The 23081-nt window shown below is 44.5% G+C and overlaps 2 protein-coding genes across 3 annotated transcripts in view; both read right to left on the bottom strand.

Annotated features, from left to right (window-relative positions):
* LOC123997639 (pleckstrin homology-like domain family B member 3) overlaps window positions 1-16480 on the bottom strand; it is a 34800-nt gene extending 18320 nt beyond the window's left edge. Inside the window, exons 1-5 of the mRNA XM_046302076.1 lie at window positions 16456-16480; window positions 2374-2522; window positions 2013-2123; window positions 1547-1684; window positions 1064-1192 (exon numbers count right to left, since the gene is read on the bottom strand). Of these exons, the coding sequence (XP_046158032.1) occupies window positions 1064-1192; window positions 1547-1684; window positions 2013-2123; window positions 2374-2520 (525 nt within the window). The 5' untranslated portion in view covers window positions 2521-2522; window positions 16456-16480. The remainder of the gene's footprint in view (window positions 1-1063; window positions 1193-1546; window positions 1685-2012; window positions 2124-2373; window positions 2523-16455) is intronic.
* A 623-nt stretch (window positions 16481-17103) lies between these two features.
* On the bottom strand, window positions 17104-22191 carry LOC123996604 (persulfide dioxygenase ETHE1, mitochondrial-like). Of its 2 annotated transcripts, XM_046300097.1 has the most exons (7): window positions 21685-22189; window positions 20292-20436; window positions 19971-20119; window positions 18971-19100; window positions 18290-18379; window positions 17798-17914; window positions 17104-17470 (listed from the first exon to the last, which is right to left on the bottom strand). In XM_046300097.1, the coding sequence occupies exons 1-7, from the start codon at window positions 21874-21876 to the stop codon at window positions 17424-17426; spliced, it is 870 nt and encodes a 289-aa protein (XP_046156053.1). In that variant the 5' UTR covers window positions 21877-22189; the 3' UTR covers window positions 17104-17423. The 2 variants fall into 2 exon arrangements, with proteins under 2 accessions (XP_046156053.1, XP_046156054.1); XM_046300098.1 differs by lacking the exon at window positions 17104-17470 and having other exon boundaries at window positions 18262-18379; window positions 21685-22191.
* Between the last annotated feature and the right edge of the window lie 890 nt (window positions 22192-23081).

Raw genomic sequence — 23081 nt, 5'->3', positions numbered from 1 at the left:
AGTACAGAAAGAGCCTGTGGCTTAGAATACTAAAACAAAAAACAACTGGTTAGACCACTCCATTCAGGAACATTAATTAAACACAGACCATAAACCCTAAGTCCTAGGTCTCTAGCTTGTGTCCCAAAGGCCACCCTATTCTCTATTTAGTACACTACCTTTGACCAGGGCCGATAGGACTCTTGTTAAAAGTACTGCACTATATTGGGAATAGGGTGCCATGTGGGACACATCCTCTGCCATCAGAATGACACGCCATTGTCAGTGTCACTGCCAAAATGCACAATGAACCCTTTGTCTGCCTGCCTGCATGTCTGTCTCAGATACCTCGATGACACTTTGACCTATCAGGTATGAAGAGGTACTACAAAGATAACTAGTACCGCCGACAAGAAAGAACATACAGTTACTGAAGTCAAATAGAAAGGAACTATGTCTTTGTGTCCCTGAGGCAAGCTTAGCTAGCTATCGTTGTCCCAAGGCAGTAAGTCGTGAATGTGGCTAGGGTTATGTTCTATGGCGCTGTTGTTTGTTACACTGTATCTTCGTCTTCATGTACTCTTTCCTCTTCTTTCCCCTTGGGTTCTCATGCAATCCTTTATAACCATGACCAGGGAGATTTGAATTGGAACACATGATGTTAAATGGGTTCCAACCAGAGGCAGTGTGAGACCATGCTGTCACTGGCACCTGAATTCAACTGTATATGAGGCTAGAGCAAAAGCTAGCTCTCCACTGCACAAAGTTGACTTCACTTCAGGTCTCAGGGCAGGTGATGTCACTCTGCCAGGCTAGGCTACCTGTGAACTACCCCTACTACATCTAGCCAGACAAACAGGAAGAAGATGCAGTGCATTCTCTTTTACACACAGTCTCGTGGCAAGGCATAAAATCATATCATATTCATAAGGTACCAAACGGAAGAAAACGGACTGAAACAGTTAGGGACAACCTGGACTTAAGAAGCGCTCTTTTTCTTTTCTTTTGCAAAATGTTTTAACACATTGCGTGCCTTAATGAATACCAACCCAGTCAGTGGACTGTTCCTGGATCAGTAAATCACCTGTTGTAGTTGGACCAGTAGATGCTCTCTCTGGCCCTCTGGCTGACTGGGGATCAGTGTCTCCTTCTCCTCCAACCTACTCCTCAGCTCCTCAACCCGGACCCTCTCCACCTCCAGACTGGCTCGCTCCTACAGAGAGAGAGAAGAGAGAGGATGAGGATGAGGGATGAGAGAGGGAACAGACATCCCTTTATATAAAGATTCATCTGTTTGTCAGATCATTCCACTGTCACATAGCTTAAGGCCTATAGTGTAAAGTGTCACATGGAGTGTGTCTACCTCACTGATATATAGCTACTCATGTTCAGGCCATATCACTCTCGAGTCCCACACCATGAGATTCAAACATACCGCCTGAAGACAGGATGCTTTGGATGGTATTGAATGGAGCTCTGCCTGTGTCCCGCTAACCGTCCGTCAGTCTGTCTGCGACTGTCTGTCTGCATGGCTCCTTATGCTCCTTGTGTGTACAGTACTACTGACCTTCTGTCTGTCCGTCTGTCTGTGTGTCTCCTTGTGCCTGCCTTCCTCCTGCAGTGTCTGTAGATCCAGAGTGTGTCTGTGCAACTCGTTCCTCTCCTCATGCAGCTCCCCCTCCAACAGGGCTATCTCCAACTGCAGCTGGAGTGGCAGACAGGAGAGAGAGAGAGAGAGAGAGAGAGAGAGAGAGAGAGAGAGAGAGAGAGAGAGAGAGAGAGAGAGAGAGAGAGAGAGAGAGAGAGAGAGAGAGAGAGAGAGAGAGAGGTTAATCCCACAAAGAAGAATGCAGAATGTGCCTGCCTTTGAAGGAGACGTTAGAAAAAAGGAGTTGGTTTGAAATTGAACAGATCCAGAATCAGACTTCATCAGGTACATTTACTGAACAGCCACCACTCTTCATACAAATGGTTTGACATGAGACACAATCAGGGTTTAACTTGGTTCATTCATTAATCCATCGGTGTCTCACCTCTATCTTTAGCTCCTCCCTCTGCTGGTCGATCTCTGTGATTCGCTGTTGCAGCATGGAGGGCAATTGTAGGATCCTCGGTGACCGCGCCTCCAAACGTTTGGCTGGAGACTGAGAGGTAGAGAAGAGAAGAAGAGACACACAGAAGATCTAAAAGTCCTTCCGATGGCCCAGTTGGTTAGAGTGCGATGACTGCGGCGGCAAAGTTACCGGTTCAATGCCAGCGTTGGACACATACACTAATGTATATGTTGAGTTGCTTTGGATAGCAGGGTCTGACTCTGACCACATTACCAGAATAAACAACCAACCCAACCAACCACCGTCAACGAAGGTTAACGTGAGACCCACACCTCCTTACCCTCTCACTCTCTGTGCTGCTGCTCTCGGTGTCTGACTCCACCCCTGAAGAGGCGGGGCTTTGCCCTCCAGCCAATCGGTTGACCCATGGCGACCGCAAGCCCTGCTCCCATCGGCTCCTCTGGGTGTCTATATTGTGAAGGTGCATTACTGTGGGATAGAAGGGGATGGGATGATGGGAGGTACATGACTTAATGGAATAGGGTTAGTGCTATCTGGGATCCTTGGACATCCCTAACCTTGACCAGTACCCCTAACCCTTACCTTGCCCATTTTAAACGTGAACTTCAACAGGGTGACATCCCAAGGACCCTGAATATAGTGGTAATGCAATACACCGCATGGTTAAGAGTTAAAGGAACCAGGTGGCAGTTCACAGAAGTGATACTACACTATGAACAGTGTCAGCAGCACTAAGCACTTTAAAGCAGAATATCCCCCTGACTTCCAGAAAAGGTGTTACAGTTGATGGAGAAAACACCCAGGAAAAAGCGATAGTGAAAGAGAGGAGAGAACACAGGATGTCAGAAGGTGGTTTGGGATTGTAATTTCAGGACGAGGACTGTTAGCACAAGGCTTTTGCTGAATGGACAGAGGGTACTGCACAGTAAACAATGCCCATTCACGTCCCAGCTTTTTGAAGTGCATTGTGGGGAAGCATGGCACACAAATTTGAGTCAGTGCAATGATGTGGTCTTACAATAACCATACACAGATATACATAGAAACAAGGGGATTCACCTTTGAAGTACTATTCACTGTACACAGTACTATACACTGCTCCCACACAACACAAAGCCACATTATGAACGATATGCATCACTAGTGAGGTCTTAGACGGAGAATTCTCAGCGATAACTAGGTCATTTAATGTCTTTATGTCACTTGCTTATACGAGTGTAATCAGTAGCAAAATAGCAGCAAATATGTAACGACCAAGCAAACCAAGTGCACACACTCACACACACTCACTCACATGCATGCATACGCACGCACGCACACTCACACACACACACACACACACACACACACACACACACACACACACACACACACACACACACACACACTCACATGCACGCACGCACGCACGCACGCACACACACACACACACACGTGGGAAAATAGTCTGGATTCCCATTGTCCAAACCTTTCCCACCCTCTCCTTTTCCCCTCTCTACTCCTCTCATTCCGTCTCCCTGAACTCCTCTCTTCTCTCTCCCTTTCTCGCTCCTCTCCTCCTGCTCTCTCTCTCCCTGCACAGGCCTTATTAGGCGATGGGGCCTGGAGGATTGGTGGCATGGAGATAAATATACAACTCTGATATGAGTGAGGGCTTCCAAACACAGACTGGCACACTGACACAGAGACAGAGGAGGGAGAGAGAGGGGGACAGAGAGTGGAGGAGGAGAGGAGACAAGGGGGGGGTGAGTTCTAAAATGTCAGAGGCCAGTGTCATATTTCCAGTGAGGAGATGGAAAACAGTCAGAGTGTGTGGCATATATCTTCACAGCGCTGTACACAGGACATACAATACTATGTTGTTTATAGAGTAATAGTGCAAGGCTGCAACTATGTATATACTGTGTTTTTAAATGTGTGTGTGTGTGTGTGTGTGTGTGTGTGTGTGTGTGTGTGTGTGTGTGTGTGTGTGTGTGTGTGTGTGTGTGTGTGTGTGTGTGTGTGTGTGTGTGTGTGTGTGTGTGTGTGTGTGTGTGTGTGTGTGTGTGTGTGTGTGTGTGCATGTATACATATCTGACCTAGAAATACTGTATGCCAAATTCCATATGGTGAAGTTATTAGTTACTATTATTTACATTCCATAAATATAGATATTACATGTAATGGACAGCACATGGAGGTCATGCTTTGGGAAGAGGGCAAAATTAGAGTGAATGCTGGTGAGGAGAAATCTTTGTTTAAACCAAGACTGACTCACATCCATATGACCCAAACGGACGTTTGCATTATCCGGTTGAGATACACTCAACAGTAAGAGAGACTGTAGTGTTGGAGAGAAAGTCATGCAGGAGTAAAGTCCATTCTGTCATGTCAACACATATGCTATTCAGAAGCAACAAAACAAAGGCTAAACAAACACACCAGGGTTGAGTCTGTAATGGCACCCTATTGCCTACTTTTGACCAGGGCCCATGGACAACAATACAGAGAAAAGAGAGGACGGGAGGGAGGGAGGGAACACAAAGAGACTAACTTAAAAGGATGAAAAAGAAAGTGAGTAGAAAGGGACATAATTAAGGGGAAAGGGCAAAGGTATAATAGAGAGGAAGATTAAACATTTTTGTGTTAATGTGCTGAAAATATGTATTGATTACAGAGGAGTGGCAGGAGAGATGAGAGAGTGGAAGAAACAGAGGCAGTCCCAAGGAGTGTGCGTGTGTGTGTGTGTGTGTGTGTGTGTGTGTGTGTGTGTGTGTGTGTGTGTGTGTGTGTGTGTGTGTGTGTGTGTGTGTGTGTGTGTGTGTGTGTGTGTGTGTGTGTGTGTGTGTGTGTGTGTGTGTGTGTGTGAAAGCTGTGCGATCCAGTTGCGCTAAATTTCCTGAACTGATGCTAAACCGATAAATAGATTGATACGTTTATAACATTAATGTGCACCAGTTTTTTGTATTACCCTTTAAACTACTACTACTAGTTTGATGGTTGTAGCATCACGTGTCCCATTAACAATCACACATATTAACTAAACGTATTACATTTCAAACTTCTCTAGTATAGGCTACTTATCGCAATGAACCATATCAGCATGGTCGGTATGGTCGTGTGGATCATTTTCAGTTCATGGCCCCAGCTCTAGTGTGTGTTATTCAACTACTGTCCTATCTGGAGGTGACACAATGCGTAACCCTCAAGTCCGGGGTCTGAAGACTCACTCACTCAATCTCTCACACTGTAGTGCTAATCTTTCCCCTCCACTCAGCAATAACCAGCAACAGTTGAAGCAGCATACCCCTAGTACACACACAAGAACACACACGCCCTCTCAACAGTGATCGATCATACACGAACAGAAGCAAGGATTCCACGATAATTCGATTCCACAATCCTTACTACCGACACACATACAGACAGAAAGAGAGAGGGAACAAAAGAACACAATTGAGGTTCATTCATACTTGTCCCCCCTCCCTCCCTCTCACTGCAGTTGGTAATATGCAATCATATCTAAAGAAGTGGAAGCCTGTTCACTCTTGACCCACCTGTGTTAACAGGATTACAGGACTGTGATTCAATTCAATTCAATCAACTGTATTCATCCCTGAGGGGCAATTATTGCTAGCAGCCATAGGATACTGATTGATTGGTGTGTGTGTGTGTGTGTGTGTGTGTGTGTGTGTGTGTGTGTGTGTGTGTGTGTGTGTGTGTGTGTGTGTGTGTGTGTGTGTGTGTGTGTGTGTGTGTGTGTGTGTGTGTGTGTGTGTGTGTGTGTGTGTACGAGCTAATGTTCTTCCTCTAGCTCCTTTGACTACTTGAGGTCAGGTTTGGATCCTGTTAAACCTCAGCTGACGGAATCATCATCAACCCCCTTACTGGGTGACAACCCTCATGTGTCGGCCTATCAGCCTTATCTATCTGAAGAGGACAGGCTGCAGCCACAGTCATAGATATACAGTTCAACAAACTCTGTTTGATCATTTGATGGTGACCATTTTGTCTTGTGTTGGAATGTTCATGGAAGATGTTCATGTTCATGGAGAATCATTTGACCAACTCAGTGACAGCAGAATACAGCAGTACTCCTACAATTAGGGACGACACACGATACATCGGTGAACGCATCGGAATCGGGCGATATTAGCTAAAAATGCCAACATCAGTAATCGGCCCGATGTCTACTTTAACGCCTATGTGAAAAACGATGTCAAAGCTGACGTGCATATCAATATAACATAGGTACGTGACGTAATGACGCACGTAAAATGTTACGCTACAGGTGCAACATAGAATTCCTAACCTAGTCCACAATGTCTGCTGTGTGAATCGAGCAGTAAACAAGTCGAGCAGAAAATTTCAGCAAGACAACTCAAAGGCGAAATCGATTAACGCCAAGATAATGGTATTCATTGCCCTTAACAATTAACCATTCACTGTCGTGGGTGATGTTGGCTTTCGCGACTGGTGAGCACTGGTACACACTAACGTAACCAAGTGCACTATTGTTCAGATGTTGCCCTACTGGAGTTACACAGTAATAGTGTCACTGCTTTTAGCTTCACGACATACTATGGAGTTCTGTTTGGGTCTTTGCGTGTCAAAAAAGATACATGTCAAATAACACTATTTCACGCGTTAAATAAGCTTTTAATTTGACACCTCAAATAACACAGTTCTATTATAGAATGTTGTGTGTTCTGAATTTTCACGTGCAAGCCAAGCGCCACCACTACTATCAGTAGCACTGTCAAAGCTGTACAAAAAATGAATTGAGCAATTATGACTTTGATTATTCAGTTACATTTTTTAATGAACCTTTATTTAACTAGGCAAATCAGCTAAGAACAAATTCTTATTTACAATGACAGCCTAGGAACAGTGGGTTAACTGCCTTGCTCAGATTTTTACCTTGTAAGCTCAGGGATTCGCTCTAGCAACCTTTTGGTCACTGGCCCAACGCTCGAACCACTAGGCTACCTGCCATTTAAGCAATAGACAGCAACATCTTAACAGAATTAAATGACACAAATTTCACACAAATTTAACAACAACTTGCAGGCATTGGGTTCAGAACTACAATGACATTTTTTTTCTCCAAAAACACTAAGACTGGAAGGGCATGTGCCGGTCTCTCACAGAGTCACACTGACTGTGACCATAGTTCCCCAATATAATGGTATGGAGAAATTACAAAGAAAAAGTAGGCTAAGCACTGTGTAGCCTATTCAGAACCATACGTACGTTCACAATCAAAACAAGTGACAAGAGCTAGGCTATATACAGTGGCTTGCGAAAGTATTCACCCCATGGCATTTTTCCTATTTTGTTGCCTTACAACCTGGAATTAAAATGGATTGGGGGGGGGGGGGGGTTTGCATCATTTGATTTACACAACATGCCTACCAATCTTTTGCCCATTCTTCATGGCAAAACTGCTCCAGCTCCTTCAAGTTGGATGGGTTCCGCTGGGGTACAGCAATCTTTAAGTCATCCCACAGATTCTCAATTGGATTGAAGTCTGGGCTTTGAATAGGCCATTCCAAGACATTTAAATGTTTCCCGTTAAACCACTTGAGTGTGGCTTTAGCAGTATGCTTCGGGTCATTGTCCTGCTGGAAGGTGAACCTCCATCCCAGTCTCAAATCTATGGAAGCTTGAAACAGGTTTCTCTCAAGAATTTCCCAATATTTAGCGCTATCCATCATTCCTTCAATTCTGACCAGTTTCCCAATCCCGGACGATGAAAAACATCCCCACAGCATGATGCTTCCACCAACATGCTTCACTGTTGGGATGGTGTTCTCGAGGTAATGAGAGGTGTTGGGTTTGCGCCAGACATAGCGTTTTCCTTGATGGCAAAAAAAGCTCAATTTTAGTCTCATCTGACCAGAGAACCTTCTTCCATATGTTTGGGGAGTCTCCCACATGCCTTTTGGCGAACACCAAACATGTTTGCTTATTTATTTCTATAAGCAGTGGCTTTTCTCTGGCCACTCTTCTGTAAAGCTCAGCTCTGTGGAGTGTACAGCTTAAAGTGGTCCCATGGACAGATACTCCAATCTCCGCTGTGGAGCTTTGCAGCTCCTTCGTGGTTATCTTTGGTCTCTTTGTTGCCTCTATGATTAATGCCCTCCTAGCCTGGTCCGTGAGTTTTGGTGGGCGGCCCTCTCTTAGCAGGTTGGTTGTGGTGCCATATTCTTTCCATATCTTAATAATGGATTTAATGGTGCTCCGTAAGGATGTTTAACGTTTCTGATCTTTTTTTATAACCCAACCCGGATCTGTACTTCTCCACAACTTTGTCCCGGACCTGTTTGGAGAGCTCATTGGTCTTCATAGTGCCGCTGGATTGGTGGTGCCCCTTGCTTGGTGGTGTTGCAGACTCTGGGGCCTTTCAGAACAGGTGTACATATACTGAGATCATGTGACAGATCATGTGACACTTAGATGGCACACAGGTGGACTTTATTTAACTAATTATGTGACTTCTGAAGGCAATTGGTTGCACCAGATCTTATTTAGGAGCTTCATAGCAAAGCGGGTGAATACATATGCACGCACCACTTTTCCGTTTTCTAAATTTCTTAGAATTTTTTTAAACAAGTTATTTTTTTCACTTCACCAATTTGGACTATTTTATATACGTCCATTACATGAAATCCAAATAAAAATCTATTTAAATTAAAGGTTGTAATGCAACAAAATCGGAAAAACACCAAAGGGGGTGAATACTTTTGCAAGGCACTGTAGCGCGACAATCTTAGGAAACAAAATACTTAAGTATGGCATGCCGTATGCGTGCCTGAACGCAGAGGGTTTGTTTTCACTATGCGTTCAAAGCACGGGTACCAGGGAAAAATGTTACACACACAACACATGAACACAACTGTCCTGCTAGGGGTTCAATTAAACATTCAATTAAAGGTACAGCCCACACTCTCACTGTCCCTGGTGGCCAGACCAAGTATAAACACAAACAAACAAAATATTTTACACCAAGAAGTATAAGTATATTATTTGTACATGTTTGGTCATATTTGTCTTACTCTTAGTTTTTTAAGAAGGGTACACTAGCAAACACATCCCCTACAGTCTTCCAGGGAATTTCAGGGTGAAAATAAAATGTATAGACTGTGCCTTTAACCTTTGTCTGGCTGATATTGAGCAAAAGCTGCTGTCACCTGAGAAACATAAAAACACCTGAATTTTCTGCATTGGTGAGCACTTTGCTGCACTATCCTCAAGAAAGGCATCAGGTGTTACAATGTTACATCCATAACCCACCAGCAGTTCAAGTAGCTAAATTGTATCTCTTTCTTGAGTCCAGAAGACTCCGTGTATGCCATTCTGCATATTGAGGGACAAGTATGTAATCAACATACTGATTATGATGAATTGTGCTCCATTCAAACCGACTAGTCTGTCGGCTTCACAATGGGCTAGTCCAGAATGTCAATAGCGGTCAATTGTAACAATGAAGTACATTTACATCAGTAACAATGAAGGGCATTTCCATAGACTACAGCTACTGTATTGCTCAGGTCTCTAGTACTCTCCAGAGGATTACAGCGGAACCATCCAACCCCCACCGGACCTGTTAGCCATGAGCACATTGTGACATCTGACAGATCAGGTGCCCTGGAATACCTAGGACGCGTCCAAAATGGCACTCGATTTCCTTTATTGTTCGAAAGCAATGCACTATACATCAAATCAAAAATCGAATCAAATGTTATTTGTCACATGCGCCGAATACAACAGAAAAAAAATACAACAAAAAAGTCAGAAATAATTAAAGAGCAGCAGTGAAGTAACAACAGCGAGGCTATGTACAGGAGGTACCGGTAGAGTCAATATGCATGGGCACCGGTTAGTCGAGGTAATATGTATATGTAGATAGTGTTATTAAAGTGACTATGCATAGATAATAACAGAGAATAGCAGCAGCGTAGAAGGGGGTGAGGGGGACAATGCAAATAGTCTGGGTTCAGGAGTCTTATGGCTTGGGGGTATAAGCTGTTTTAGAAGTCTCTTGGACCTAGACTTTGTGCTCCGGTACCACTTAACGTGCATGTGGTAGCAGAGAGAACAGTCTATGACTAGGGTGGCTGGAGTCTTTGACTATTTTTAGGGCCTTCCTCTGACACCGCCTGGTATAGAAGCCCTGGATGGCAGGAAGCTTGGCCTCTGTGATGTACTGGGACATATGCACTACACTCTGTAGTGACTTGCGGTCGGAGGCAGAGCAGTTGCCATACCAGGCAGTGATGCAACCAGTGCAATCAATGGTGCAGCTGTAGAACCTTTTGAGGATCTGAGGAACCATGCCAAATTGTTTATGTCTCCTGAGGGGGAATAGGTTTTGTCGTGCCCTCTTCACGACTGTCATGGTGTGCTTGGACCATGTTAGTTTGTTGGTGATGTGGATGCCAAGAAACTTGAAGCTCTCAACCTGCTCCACTACAGCCCTGTCGATGAGAAAGGGCACATAATCTGTGCTCCTTTCCTGTAGTCCACAATCATCTCCTTTGTCTTGATCACGTTGAGGGAGAGGTTGTTGTCCTTGCAGCACAAGGTCAGGTCTCTGACCTCCTCCCTATAGGCTGTCTCGTCATTGATCAAGTCTACCACTGGTGTGTCAACGGCAAACTTAATGATGGTGTTGGAGTCGTGCCTGGCCTTGCAGTTATGAGTGAACAGGGAGTACAGGAGTGGACTGAGCACGTACCCCTGAAGGGGCCCCCGTGTTGAAGATCAGCGTGGCGGATGTGTTGTTACTTACCCTTACCACCTGGGCCCTTAGCTTAGTGATGAGCTTTGAGGGAACTATGATGTTGAACCCTGAGCTGTAGTCAATGAATAGTATTCTCACATAGGTGTTCCTTTTGTCCAGGTGTGAAAGGGCAGTGTGGAGTGTAATAGAGATTGCATCATCTGTAGATCTGTTGGGGTGGTATGCAAATTGGAGTGGGTCTCAGGTTTCTGGGATAATGGTGAGGATGTGAGCCATGACCAGCCTTTTTAAGCACTTCATGGCTACAGACATGAGTACTACGGGTCGGTAGTCATTTAGGTAGGTTACCTTAGTGTTCTTGGGCACAGGGACTATGGTGGTCTGCTTGAAACATGTTGGTATTACCGACTCAGACAGGGAGAGGTTGAAAATGTCAGTGAAGACTGAGTACACGTCCTGGTAATGCGTCTGGCCCTGCAGCCTTGTGAATGTTGACCTGTTTAAAGGTCTTACTCACATCGGCTGCGGAGAGCGTGATCACACAGTTGTCCGGAACAGCTGATGCTCTCATGCATGTTTCAGTGTTACTTGCCTCGAAGCGAGCATATAAGTTATTTAGCTTGTCTGGCTCCTGTCACTGGGCAGCTCTCAGCTGTGCTTCCCTTTGTAGTCTGTAATAGTTTACAAGCCCTGCCACATCCAACAAGCGTCGGAGCCGGTGTAGTTGATTCGATCTTAGTCCTGTGTTGACGCTTGGTCTGTTTTGATGGTTTGTCGGAGGGCATAGCGAGATTTCTTATAAGCTTCCGGGTTAGATTCCCGCTCCTTGAAAGCAGCAGCTCTACCCTTTAGCTCAGTGCAGATGTTGCCTGTAACCATGGCTTCTGGTTGGGGTATGTACGTACAGTCAATGTGGGGACGACATCATCGGTGCACTTATTGATGAAGCCAGTGACTGATGTGGTGTACTCTTCAATGCCATCGGAAGAATCCTGGAACATATTCCAGTCTGTGCTAACAAAACAGTCCTGTAGTTTAGCATCTGCTTCATCTGACCACTTTTTTTATTGATCGAGTCACTGGTGCTTCCTACTTTAATTTATGCTTGGAAGCAGGAATCAGGATAGAATTATGGTCAGATTTTCCAAATGGTCGGCGAGGGAGAGCTTTGTACGTGTCTCTGTGTGTGGAGTAAAGATGATCTGGAATCTCCCCCCCCCCCCTCCCCCCCCCCCCCCCCCCGGTTGTACATTTAACATGCTGATAGAAATTAGGTAAAACTAATTTAAATTTCCCTGCAATTAAAGTCCCGGGCCACTAAGAGCGCTGCTTCTGGATGAGCGTTTTCCTGTTTGCTTATGGCGGTATAACTCATTGAGTGCGGTCTTAGTGCCAGCATTGGTCTGTGGTGGTATGTAGACAGCTACGAAAAATACAGATGAAAATTCTTGAGGTAGATAGTGTGGTCTACAGCTTATCATGATATACTCAGGCAAGCAAAACCTTGAGACTTCCTTAGATATCGTGCACCAGCTGTTGTTTACAAATATACATAGACCACCACCCCTTGTCTTACCAGAGGCTGCTATTCTATCATGCCGATAGAGCATATAACCCAGCAGCTGTATTTTATTCATGTCATCGTTCAGCCACGACACTGTGAAACATAAGATATTACAGTTTTTAATGTCCCGTTGGTAGCTTATACATGCTTTTAGTTTGTCCCGTTTATTTTCCAGTGATTGTGCGTTGGCTAATAGTACGGATGGCAAAGGCAGATTAGACACTCTTCGCCTGATCCTCACAAGGCACCCCGATCTCCTTCCACGAAATCTCAATTTCTTTCTCCTGCGAATGACGGGGATGAGGGCCTGTTCAGGTGTCTGAGGTAAATCCCTCTCGTCCGACTCATTAAAGAAAAATTATTCATCCAATTCAAGGTGAGTAATCGCTGTTCTGATGTCCAGAAGCTATTTTCAGTCATACGAGACTGTAGCAACAACATTATGTACAACATAAGTTACAAACAATGCGAAAAAAAAGAAAAAAAAATAGCACGGTTGGTTAAACGCCAATAAAACAGCAGCCCTCCTCTCCGATGCCATGATACATTTGTTTATGTCAGAAATTACACCCTATGGTCACCTTTGACCTGGTCAAAAGTAGTGTACCATATAGGGAATATGATGCCATTTTGGACCCTACCCACGGGGCACAGATGTCAATTCAACTTCTATTCCTGGTTCGACGTAAATCCATTGAGAATATGTGAAAACAATGTTGATTCAACCAGTGTATGCCCAGTGGGTGGTGACCATACCAGTCTCAGATGTATGACCTCAGAGCCCACTTAGCAATGCTTCGGTGGTCTATGGAGGGCTACAGTAGTCTAAGGAGGGCTATCGGGAAGCTGTCATCACCACGCTGTGTCCTGACACATCAGGTTCCCAGGAATACATGGTGACCAGTCTGAGATGTATGGCCTCAGAGCTATGACAGAGCCCACTACAGGGGGACTATGGGCTGAGAGAGGAAACTGTCATTACCACACTGGGGCCTGAGCAGGAAGAGCAGGTGAGAGGAACCAGGGTCATATTCATTAGGGCACCCAAAACATGTTTTAAAAACATACATGAGCGTTTCTTATTGAATAAGTCCAGGAAGTCCCTCCCCACTTCAGTCTGTTTTTTCCCCTTTGGTACCAAGTGAATACAACCTAGGCTGGACAGCTCTGTGAGGAGTCTGTCTGTCTGTCAGATGAGAGGTGAGATATCATGACTAACTGTCTTCTAGGTGTGAGGGTAGATAGGCCTATTGTTAGACTCCTAGAATGATACTGCAGCTGAGCCAACTGGCTACTGTTGGGGAATACATTTCTTTTGATTTTAGGGGACCAAAGGGTTGAAGATTAAAATACAAGCTAGGATCATTGATTGTTAGGGAAGATGATTAGTTGTATTTCCTGTAAGTTAATTAGCAAGTAAGATACCCTATAGGCCTAATTGTTTCTCCAATAAAGTAGATTATCACACTATGATACCACTGCATTAATAGAATAATTCACGCAAATGTGACTTGTGCATATTTCAACACTGCAAAACGGACTGGAATGGTCCGAAGACACCACTAATTACACAGACGTTGAATATATGCTTGTTCAACAACATTATCAGAGATTCCAGTGGGCTGAGCAAATCTCTCCGTTCTGAGGTCAGCGAAATAACGGCCCATTAATGACAGGCTAGGTCCCAGATCTAGAACGGCCTGTACAAGTGCAGCCAAAAAAAGGGGCGTGAGAGAAAAAGAAAGAAGGAGAGATTGAACACAGAAGAGAGATATGTGCTCCCGACTCCCCTGACGGCTACCCACCAAGGCAATCTTTTCTCTCCACCTCTGTCAGCGTCATCCTATACTTCCCCTCTCCTTTGTTTACACGATGCGCCCGATGGGAAATGATAAACAATGACAAACAACATATATCAGAAGAGTCTGGTAAACAAATGTGAGTTTACATAAACTGAGGAAAACAATGCCATGGGAAAGGAGGTTTGGGACATTAAGAAAAACATGTTTGAATTAGAACCAGATATAGTCCTCTCATCGTTTCACAGTGAAAATTATACATTGAAAAGCTATAGGCCTGGAGGACATGTTTAGCCCATCTAACTACTTATGCTCAAGCACAAAGTCCCGAATATTGGGTAATCAAATAGAATGTTGTCATAGAATCTTGAGTATCTGGATGTTCATAATCACACAACCAATCATTCTGACATTTTAAAAACTACTAAACTCCCCCAAAAGTTGTTCTTTAAGTTATAGCATGTACACAATTTGCATAAATAGTTTTTTTTAAGTAGGCTATTTGGCTTGGTGTGAACTAACAGACTAATGATAGCTGTATTATTTAATATAGTCCATGTATATAAATGGCATAGGCCTATCGTTTACTTGTATAAATAGTTTAGAAAGTAGGCTACAGTAGTCTACTGGCTTTCTGTAAACATAATCATAGAGATACTGTGTTCCATTTATTACATGCTCTGTCAAGTTCAATGTGACCATTCCTTCTCATGACACCAATGAAATTCATGTATAAACAGACGACCACTTACACTGTAGGTAGCTACTGCGGAATAATAATAATCCTAGCGTTATCAAATCGCGATCATTCACCAGCTACAAAGTATCAAACTACAGCGACACAGAACAGAAACACAGAACTAATGCCTTACCTGAGAATATGCCGTTCTCTCTTCAAATGCGTTTTTGTTGTGGGGAACGTGTATCGTTGTCGCTGAATTTGAAGAAAATAGACGCTCATAAAAACAAGAGAGACTAAATAAAGAAGTGATGGGTTTGGACCGGGCGCGCGCTTTCGCTTTCAATCATACGAACTATATCCAGATAACTTTCAGAGTTTCTGTTTGCTGTCATATCCCGTCTGAATACCTTTGATGTCTATATTTTCCTCTCTGGTTTGATTCAATCCTTTCAAATCACTCCCAGTGAAAATGACAGATCGTAGTGATATGTCGTCAACAGGTGAAATGGAATGCATGTGAGGCGGGCACACTGACCGACACAAAGTTGGTGTGAAAATGCGCCTGAGCGCGTCACTAACTGACTACACAGTTTCTGTGGTCTGTTCGTGAGGGGGCTCCGCACCGAAATGAGAACTCTGATCTGGGATTTCCCGCGACGACATGGCTTTGTCATTGTAGTGCGCTCGTTATAGGCTAGCTATGGGCTAACGCAAAAGCAGTTTGGCCTGGCACCCTGCCAACACACCTCGCGGGTTTTGTGTCACTCAATGCCAAGGGCCCTTGGAAAGTGTCAATAGCTGCCACGTAAATCGCTCCTCCACTCTCTTTACTATACCCAAATGACCTTTATCAGCCCCTGCCTCTTTTAACAGTTATGTCTCAATGAGCTGATAGTGTAATCATAGACTATTCCCTCAGTCTTCCCATAAACAAGGGCATGTGGACAGGGTGAGAGAGAATGCCTGGAGTTGGGGTTGGTAGCAGACAGTGAGTGGGCAGAGTGAAAGGGGTAAAAGAGAGAGCAGATGGAAGGGGCAGGGTACAGACTGGGTGAAAGAACAGCTGGTGACTTGTAAAAAGCACAACAAAGTCAAAAGAATGGTGCCTTTTTTTCCACAGGCGAAACACTGCCACAACAACATGTTAAGTTGCCTATTGTTTGTCTATGTATGTTTTTGCTTAATTTTTTTTTTTAAGTACAAAATAAAACATAGCTTAGGTGTGATGGCAACACTGGTTACACCCTGTGCATTTCAAAACAATGAACGCAGGCGTTTCTGTCAGTCGGTGAAAGAAGAGTTGCCTAATGTGGATGTTCTGTTTGTCTCTAGTGGTGACAGGGACAGCTGGCAGATGAAGTGGTGTGAAGATGTATGTGACAACAACACATTGTAATTTTTCTTCAGACTTCTAGTTCTTTCTTTTTTTTCTCTCACTTTGAATACATCTTCTCTATTTCCATCCGAAGGTTACAGTAGAAACCTAGAAGTTCAGTCATTTCACACATGGTGTGTCCGGTGTCATTCAATGCAGTCAAAACCAAGCTGTCACTTTTGTCACAGCATCAAAGGCATGAACTTCTCAGGTAACCATACTCAAATATTTACATGCAGAAGGAAGGGTACAGTACCTTTGAGAAGTATCTGAGAAGTATGAGCTCACAGTGGACCATTATTATGAAATGATCAGGCAGGTTCAGAGACAGAGACATGGTTGAGTCAGAGCCAGACACTCCCATCTCCCCAAACCTGTCTACCAGGTAGAGACTAGTCAATGGGGCGTGGGACAAAAAACGAATGTAGTATGCTACTAGGCTAGACACACAGCTAAGAGGAATCCTAAGGCTAAGCCGATTATGTTGATGTATTCAGGACATTACAATATGGTATTATATATAGCGGCTGAGAGAATAACAGGATGATACCAGATAATTAAGAGGTAGATAGAGAAACAAGCACACAAAGGCATGGCAATGACGTGTTTTGGACTCTCGCAATGGAAACTTGGCCCACAGTGATTTCAAATGCAAATAGAAGAGTTAGGTTTTCCTGGTATGCAAAACGGCCATGGCTGGCAACAGTCAGAGTGTGTGTGTGTGTGTGTGTGTGTGTGTATTGCCTTGACTAGGGGATGCTGGAAAGTCCATGTGGAAGAGCTCAATTGTGTCAGTCAGCATTCATGAATACTAAACCATGAACAGAACCTTCTATCAGTGCATTTTCCATAAGTTACACTGCAATTTATACAGGTGTAGTCAAAGAAAGAGTTAATTCAGACATTTACATTTGAACAACCTTGATTTAATATAAAACTAGGTCATCTTAATGTTCACATTTTTCCAAGAGATTGTATTATAAAATGTTACAATGTACATGGCAATGTTTAATGATCATTAATGCATATTTTACTATACAATGTCAGTATATGTACACCCACCAAATCATGACCACTGCTTCTTTTCCCCATAGGCAAACAAGGAGGAACGTATGTTCAAATTGGAAATAAAATATACACAACATTAAGTTGTGGCTGGGTGAAAATCATTTCCCTCTTCCTCCCAAGAGTGCTTAAAGTGAAATCCTAAAATCGATTTGACATTCAAACCTCATAGAGTCCACACAACAGGTTTGCAGGCACCGCAATATCTGGCAGAGAGAGAAATAACAAATCAACATCTTGTTTCTATCAGTGAGTTAAGAAGAGCTTACACTAACAAGTAATCAAATCGATGTGCAAAGGACAGTTTGAAAGAGTACAGTATGTGTAACATATTGCCAAGCTTTGTCATGCTCTTTCCCATGATGAGGTTTAAGTGAGGTGAAAGACCACTGATAATAACTCGATTGTAACACAATAGTTGCATATAATCTAGATACTAAGACGCCCTATAGTAATATAATATCATTACATCATACACAACAACAGTTTCCATTGTAATAGAACCGCTGCAGAGGGGGGACTGTCTGAGATACCTATCTTAGCAGGCTTGGGGAGGTTCAGGTTGGTCATGATGTCCACAAACTCCTCCACGCTCTTGGTCAGGCGGGGGTTAAACCTCCTCTCCTCGCCCACGGTGGAGGCCGTCTGACCTGCAGCACAGGGTTAGCAGACCTGTTAGCAATACATCACAAATGATGATTCAATGACTACACTCAACTGTAGAACCCACGGTCTGATCTGGCTTAGGAATGAGAGTTGAAAATGAAAGCAGACAACTGGCGAAGGGTGGTGGTACAGTACACCGGACAAATTCACTTTGTAAAGTCTATGGAAAGGAGTGTCATAGCACTGCGAGAGTAGACAAGCCTTCTGGGTATGCTTGTACGAAATTATTGGTGAGACTATCCCCAAGAGCATAGATGTAAAAAAAAAAAGAGGAAATCTTGCAAGGAAAGGGGTCAGGGGATATACACATTACACTGGAATACAATAAGACCTTTGCATAAAGAGGATGTCTTGTCAACCTTTGTAGTCATGTGCAGGGAAGACGAGGCACTGAGGAGGTAATGTGAAGATCTTCCGGTGGACTGATTCATAGAGCCTCCTAGAGCAGCCTGGGAAGTAGAGAAACAAACAGATCAGGCTTGTTTTCATTGGACCCGAAACAAACGGACTGAAACAGGGAGGGACTACCTGGACTTGTCTGATAAGAAACACTCATTTGTGTTTTTCCGTTCTAAAACGTTTTCCGTCGCATGCCCTATTGAACATAAACTACGGTTCAGTGACTATTTGAGATCAGACTACACTGGAATAAAAAGTCTACAATACTGCCACATTGTGTCCACTAAGCATAAAACAATGCAACAAGTGTGGGTGAGGCAATGATCCACAAACATCTCATGCATTGTTTAAAAACAGTTCCGATCAAAGAATTGGGAAACATTAGCATATAGTGATGAAAGTCTGTGATATACCCTGATAATATGCCCATGTCTAGATATATCACCACAGAGATAAAAAATAAGAGAGAATATGACTGAGTCACACTATAGTAATGTGTTGGCTTAGATACTTGCTTTTCGCATTGTTATGTCCAGCATGGATTCAGTCTTGTGGATGCCCAACCAGGCCGGTGCATTGCAGTACATTTTGTCTTGGCTCTGCTCGGTTTAGCTTAGTAGTGTGGAAAAGGTTAACGTTACCCTGCTGGAAGTCTGTCCTTCCACAGCCCCTGATTAGCAGTGTGTCCCCAGTGAAAGCCATGCTCTGGTCCCCTGTCACCAACGTCACACAGCCGTCTGTATGTCCTGGAGTCTCCCTCACCGTCAGATACTGAGGGACGAGAGAGGCAGTAAGAGGGATTACAGAAAACAAGGGGGGGGGGAGTAAAGAGGAGAAAGGGAGTGTGAAGGAGATGGTGAATAAGGCCCAAGCATTTAGAGCAGTGGACAGCAACCCTGGTACTGGAGAGCAACAGTACATGAACCCCTTCAACTCATCCAGAACGCCGCAGCCCGTCTGGTGTTCAACCTTCCCAAGTTCTCTCACGTCACCCCGCTCCTCCGTTCTCTCCACTGGCTTCCAGTTGAAGATCGCATCCGCTACAAGACCATGGTGCTTGCCTACGGAGCTGTGAGGGGAACGGCACCTCAGTACCTCCAGGCTCTGATCAGGCCCTACACCCAAACAAGGGCACTGCGTTCATCCACCTCTGGCCTGCTCGCCTCCCTACCACTGAGGAAGTACAGCTCCCGCTCAGCCCAGTCAAAACTGTTCGCTGCTCTGGCCCCCCAATGGTGGAACAAACTCCCTCACGACGCCAGGACAGCGGAGTCAATCACCACCTTCCGGAGACACCTGAAACCCCACCTCTTTAAGGAATACCTAGGATAGGATAAGTATTCCCTCTCACCCCCCCCCCTTTAAGATTTAGATGCACTATTGTAAAGTGACTGTTCCACTGGATGTCATAAGGTGAATGCACCAATTTGTAAGTCGCTCTGGATAAGAGCGTCTGCTAAATGACTTAAATGTAAATGTAATGATGTGTAGGCTTTTGTTTCAGCCCAGCACTCAGTTGAACAAAAAAAAAAAACTGTAAACCTATGACTCTCCAGGATCAGGGATTTTGGGTGAACACAATTTGGGATAGGCCCAGACCCATACTGTATTCTCTATAGCTGTAGGTAGGTCTGTCCTCACATGTTTGCCAAAGCTGATCTTATCTCCCTCTGATAGCATGATGTCTGCACTGGCCCCGCTGTGCTTGGAGATGGCACTCTTCATCCCAAACAGCCTGTTCTTCAGCTGTCCCGTGCCTGTGATGTGGTCTGCATGGCAGTGAGTGTTTACTAATAGGGGGGGGGACAGGGTACAGTGTGAGTCATATGTCATCTTAAACAAGGGTAGGATAAACAAGGAGATCAAAATGGATGTAGGATTAGTGTGTGCGTGTGTGGACGTGCTCGTGCTAGCGAGCGCATGCTTGTGTGCTTTTCTATGTTTTAGAGACATCCAAGTTACCTGCCACTTTCAGGTTGAAAGCCAGTTCCTCTATGAGTTTCAGATCCCTGTCCACTGTCTCCAGTACTGGATCAATGAGGACCGCCTCCCTGCTCTCTGTATCAGCCAGCAGATAAGTGTAGGTGCTGCTCACCGACTCAAACAGCTGTAAAGGTTGGAACAAGCAAGGACAGGTGAGTGAGTAACCATAGGTTATAAACGATGAGGGGGCAGTACAGTATTATATTACATAACACACATCATGCCTGTATATTGATCAAGAATGATAATATATGGGTGTGTAGTCTTATGGTGGTAAGGGGTTTGTTGTTTTAAGGCTGCAAGTCTATGTCAAGAGTCACCGTCAAGGTGGATTTTCATACTTTGAGGAGGTCCTACATGTGGGCATTCCTACATCTGCAGGAACCCCTCTTTATCCTTCTATTGGTCCATTTTTTAAACTACGACTCCCGTATGGAGGCGCTCATGTACAGTAGGTGGCGGTAATGCACCATAAAGTTGCCAACCGCCGATAAACTCCACAGAAGAGGCGGGGGCGACAACACCGGTGGCTAGCTAGGGTAATGGTAGACAGTGTCCTTCGTCCCTGCTTGTCGGGCACTGTTTTCCCGTATTTCTGTTAACGAGGATAGTTGTTCAGTAGGCGTTTAGGACACTGGGTGCTAGCTAACAAGCTAGGACTCCGGTACACAGCCGGTGGGAGAGGTAGCTAAGCTCACCGGTAGACCGTGTACTTCGCCCCCGCCTCTCGAGCACTGTTTTCCCGCAGTTCTGCTAACGACGGCGAGGGCAGGTGTTCGGCAAGCGGGAATGAAAGACTCTCCGGTACACATCAGGGGGGGGGGTGGACACTGGTAGCTAACTAGCTATCTAGGACACCGGTAGACAGTTATTCTCAATACTTTTATTTCCCTTTGACACACATTTTAATCGCATAGACAGACAATCAGGGGAAATCCAGAATATAAAGTGTCACACAAGCATGAAGATGGCGTACTTGTGTTATAATATAATTAGCTACGATGCTTTTCTTGGTTCTTAGTTTAGTTTGGTTTATTTAGATTGGAGTTATCACAAATCTAGTGGGTTTTTTTGCCAGAAAAGGTGTAAACACATGCCCTCCATACGAGTGGCGATTTGAACACGCCCCCTCTACTACAGCTTGCTAACGTTACATTGTTCCACATTTTTTAAAACAATGCAATAACGAAGGATGCCTGGAAAAGACGTTCCCCCTAATTCTCATGTTGACCAATTACAAAATACACTGAAAAGAACCTTCATATTTTCAACAAGTCGGCGGAACCCTGTTGAAACTTCAGCCTAGAACTTTTACGCATGCCAAACTTTGGCCAAAAGCAAAACATATAAATGATTGCAGTGGCTAACTCACCTGCCTGAAGAAAGGTCCTTTTCCCAACTCCATCCTGGAGCAGTAAGGTCGTATGATGACCGATTCCAGAGGCTGCTTGCTCGTGCGTAAGCCCGGGCCGATGTGGGCTGGAACTTTACGCGAGTACCCGGTTGTTTGGAGCCACAGCGTGTAGGCCAGCGCAGGTTTCAGTCGGTTTACAACTGAACACATTTTTTCTTCGCTGTTATTTTTAACTGACACTTTTTTTGGCTTCCTACTGGGCGACGGGCAGGGGTAGAAATCCCAAAACTGAGCAGACGAGTTTGACTAGTTTGTTGTGGCCCAATCCTCTGTAGCTGTCCGTTGCCGTAGAAGTATGGTTGCCACAAATGTTGTAGCTATATTGACTTATTGTGCACTAAAATGTGTAGTGTATCCAGGAAGTCCCAGAAATCTGATAAGGGAGCCTACTCCTTGAGAACCTCCAAGCACTAGAGTAGAGGACATGTGCAAAGCTGTCAACACTTCAACACGAACGCGCGCGCACACACAGAGAGAGATAGGGGGTCAGAGTTCGGTGTGTCACTATGACTGTGCACATATGTATTCATTTAACAAGGTACTTTACACTACGTGACTATTGTCAGCAACTCCAGACAGGAAACAAACCCAGTCCCAGTTGAATCCAACAATCCATGCATGAGTATGGTAATTAACCATATATAATGGCTTGTATAAGAATGTGCTTTCAATAAAATTGTCATATTAAAGGACATTTTTATTTCATACAAAAATGGAATGTGAAGCAAAAGTACATCAAACTTTAATATTTTGCAGAAATGCAAGTGGTCATATTGCTGCTAATAAAATCTAGCTGTCAGAGTTACAAATCATTGTTTTTGGGGTTCCAGATTCTTCAAATGTGTCCACCTGTAAAAGAGTCAAAATCATAACATGGAGTGGAGCATTTTCACATTCAGAGAGGCACTGACCCAGTTCTGTGTGACTGGTACATCTACTGTAACTATGTACCTCTACATATTTGTACATCCAGAGGAGCAGCTGGGTGACCCTGGTGTAGACTCCTGGTTTGTTGGGCCGACCACAGCCATCTCCCCAGCTCACTATCCCAGCCAGCCTCCAGTCCCGTCTCACCCACCAGCGGGCCTCCACGGTCTCCCTTAAAACCAGAGAAGACCACATATGAATTCATATATGCAGTTTTTGGTGTGTGTGTACCTGGCATGAGTCCACTCCTTCCTCCATGGCGCCAGCACAAAGCATCCTGGGAGTGAGGTAGGAGCCATAGACATTTGGGTGGGAACACATGGACTGGGCTATCACTTGCACCTGAGCCTGTCGCAGCTCAGACCATACAGAGCCCGAGGGAGAGGGAGAGAGAGGCAGACAGACAGACCGAGGTGGAGTAGAGAAAG

This window comes from Oncorhynchus gorbuscha, linkage group LG15 (assembly GCF_021184085.1).
Source record: "Oncorhynchus gorbuscha isolate QuinsamMale2020 ecotype Even-year linkage group LG15, OgorEven_v1.0, whole genome shotgun sequence".
Classification (NCBI taxonomy): Eukaryota; Metazoa; Chordata; class Actinopteri; order Salmoniformes; family Salmonidae; genus Oncorhynchus; species Oncorhynchus gorbuscha.
Note: the sequence above shows the minus strand (reverse complement) of the source record. Positions and strands in the feature narration are given on the sequence as shown.

What these genes read in the sequence shown, in the direction of transcription:
- LOC123996604 (XM_046300097.1), bottom strand. Translation starts at nt 21,876, where the DNA reads ATGTGTTCAGTTGTAAACCGACTGAAACCTGCGCTGGCCTACACGCTG. An exon ending in AAGGACAGACTTCCAGCAGG is followed by an intron (nt 18,380 to 18,970) that starts GTAACGTTAACC and finishes TCTACTTCCCAG; the next exon opens with GCTGCTCTAGGAGGCTCTAT. An exon ending in CCCCAAGCCTGCTAAGATAG is followed by an intron (nt 17,471 to 17,797) that starts GTATCTCAGACA and finishes TCTCTCTGCCAG; the next exon opens with ATATTGCGGTGCCTGCAAAC.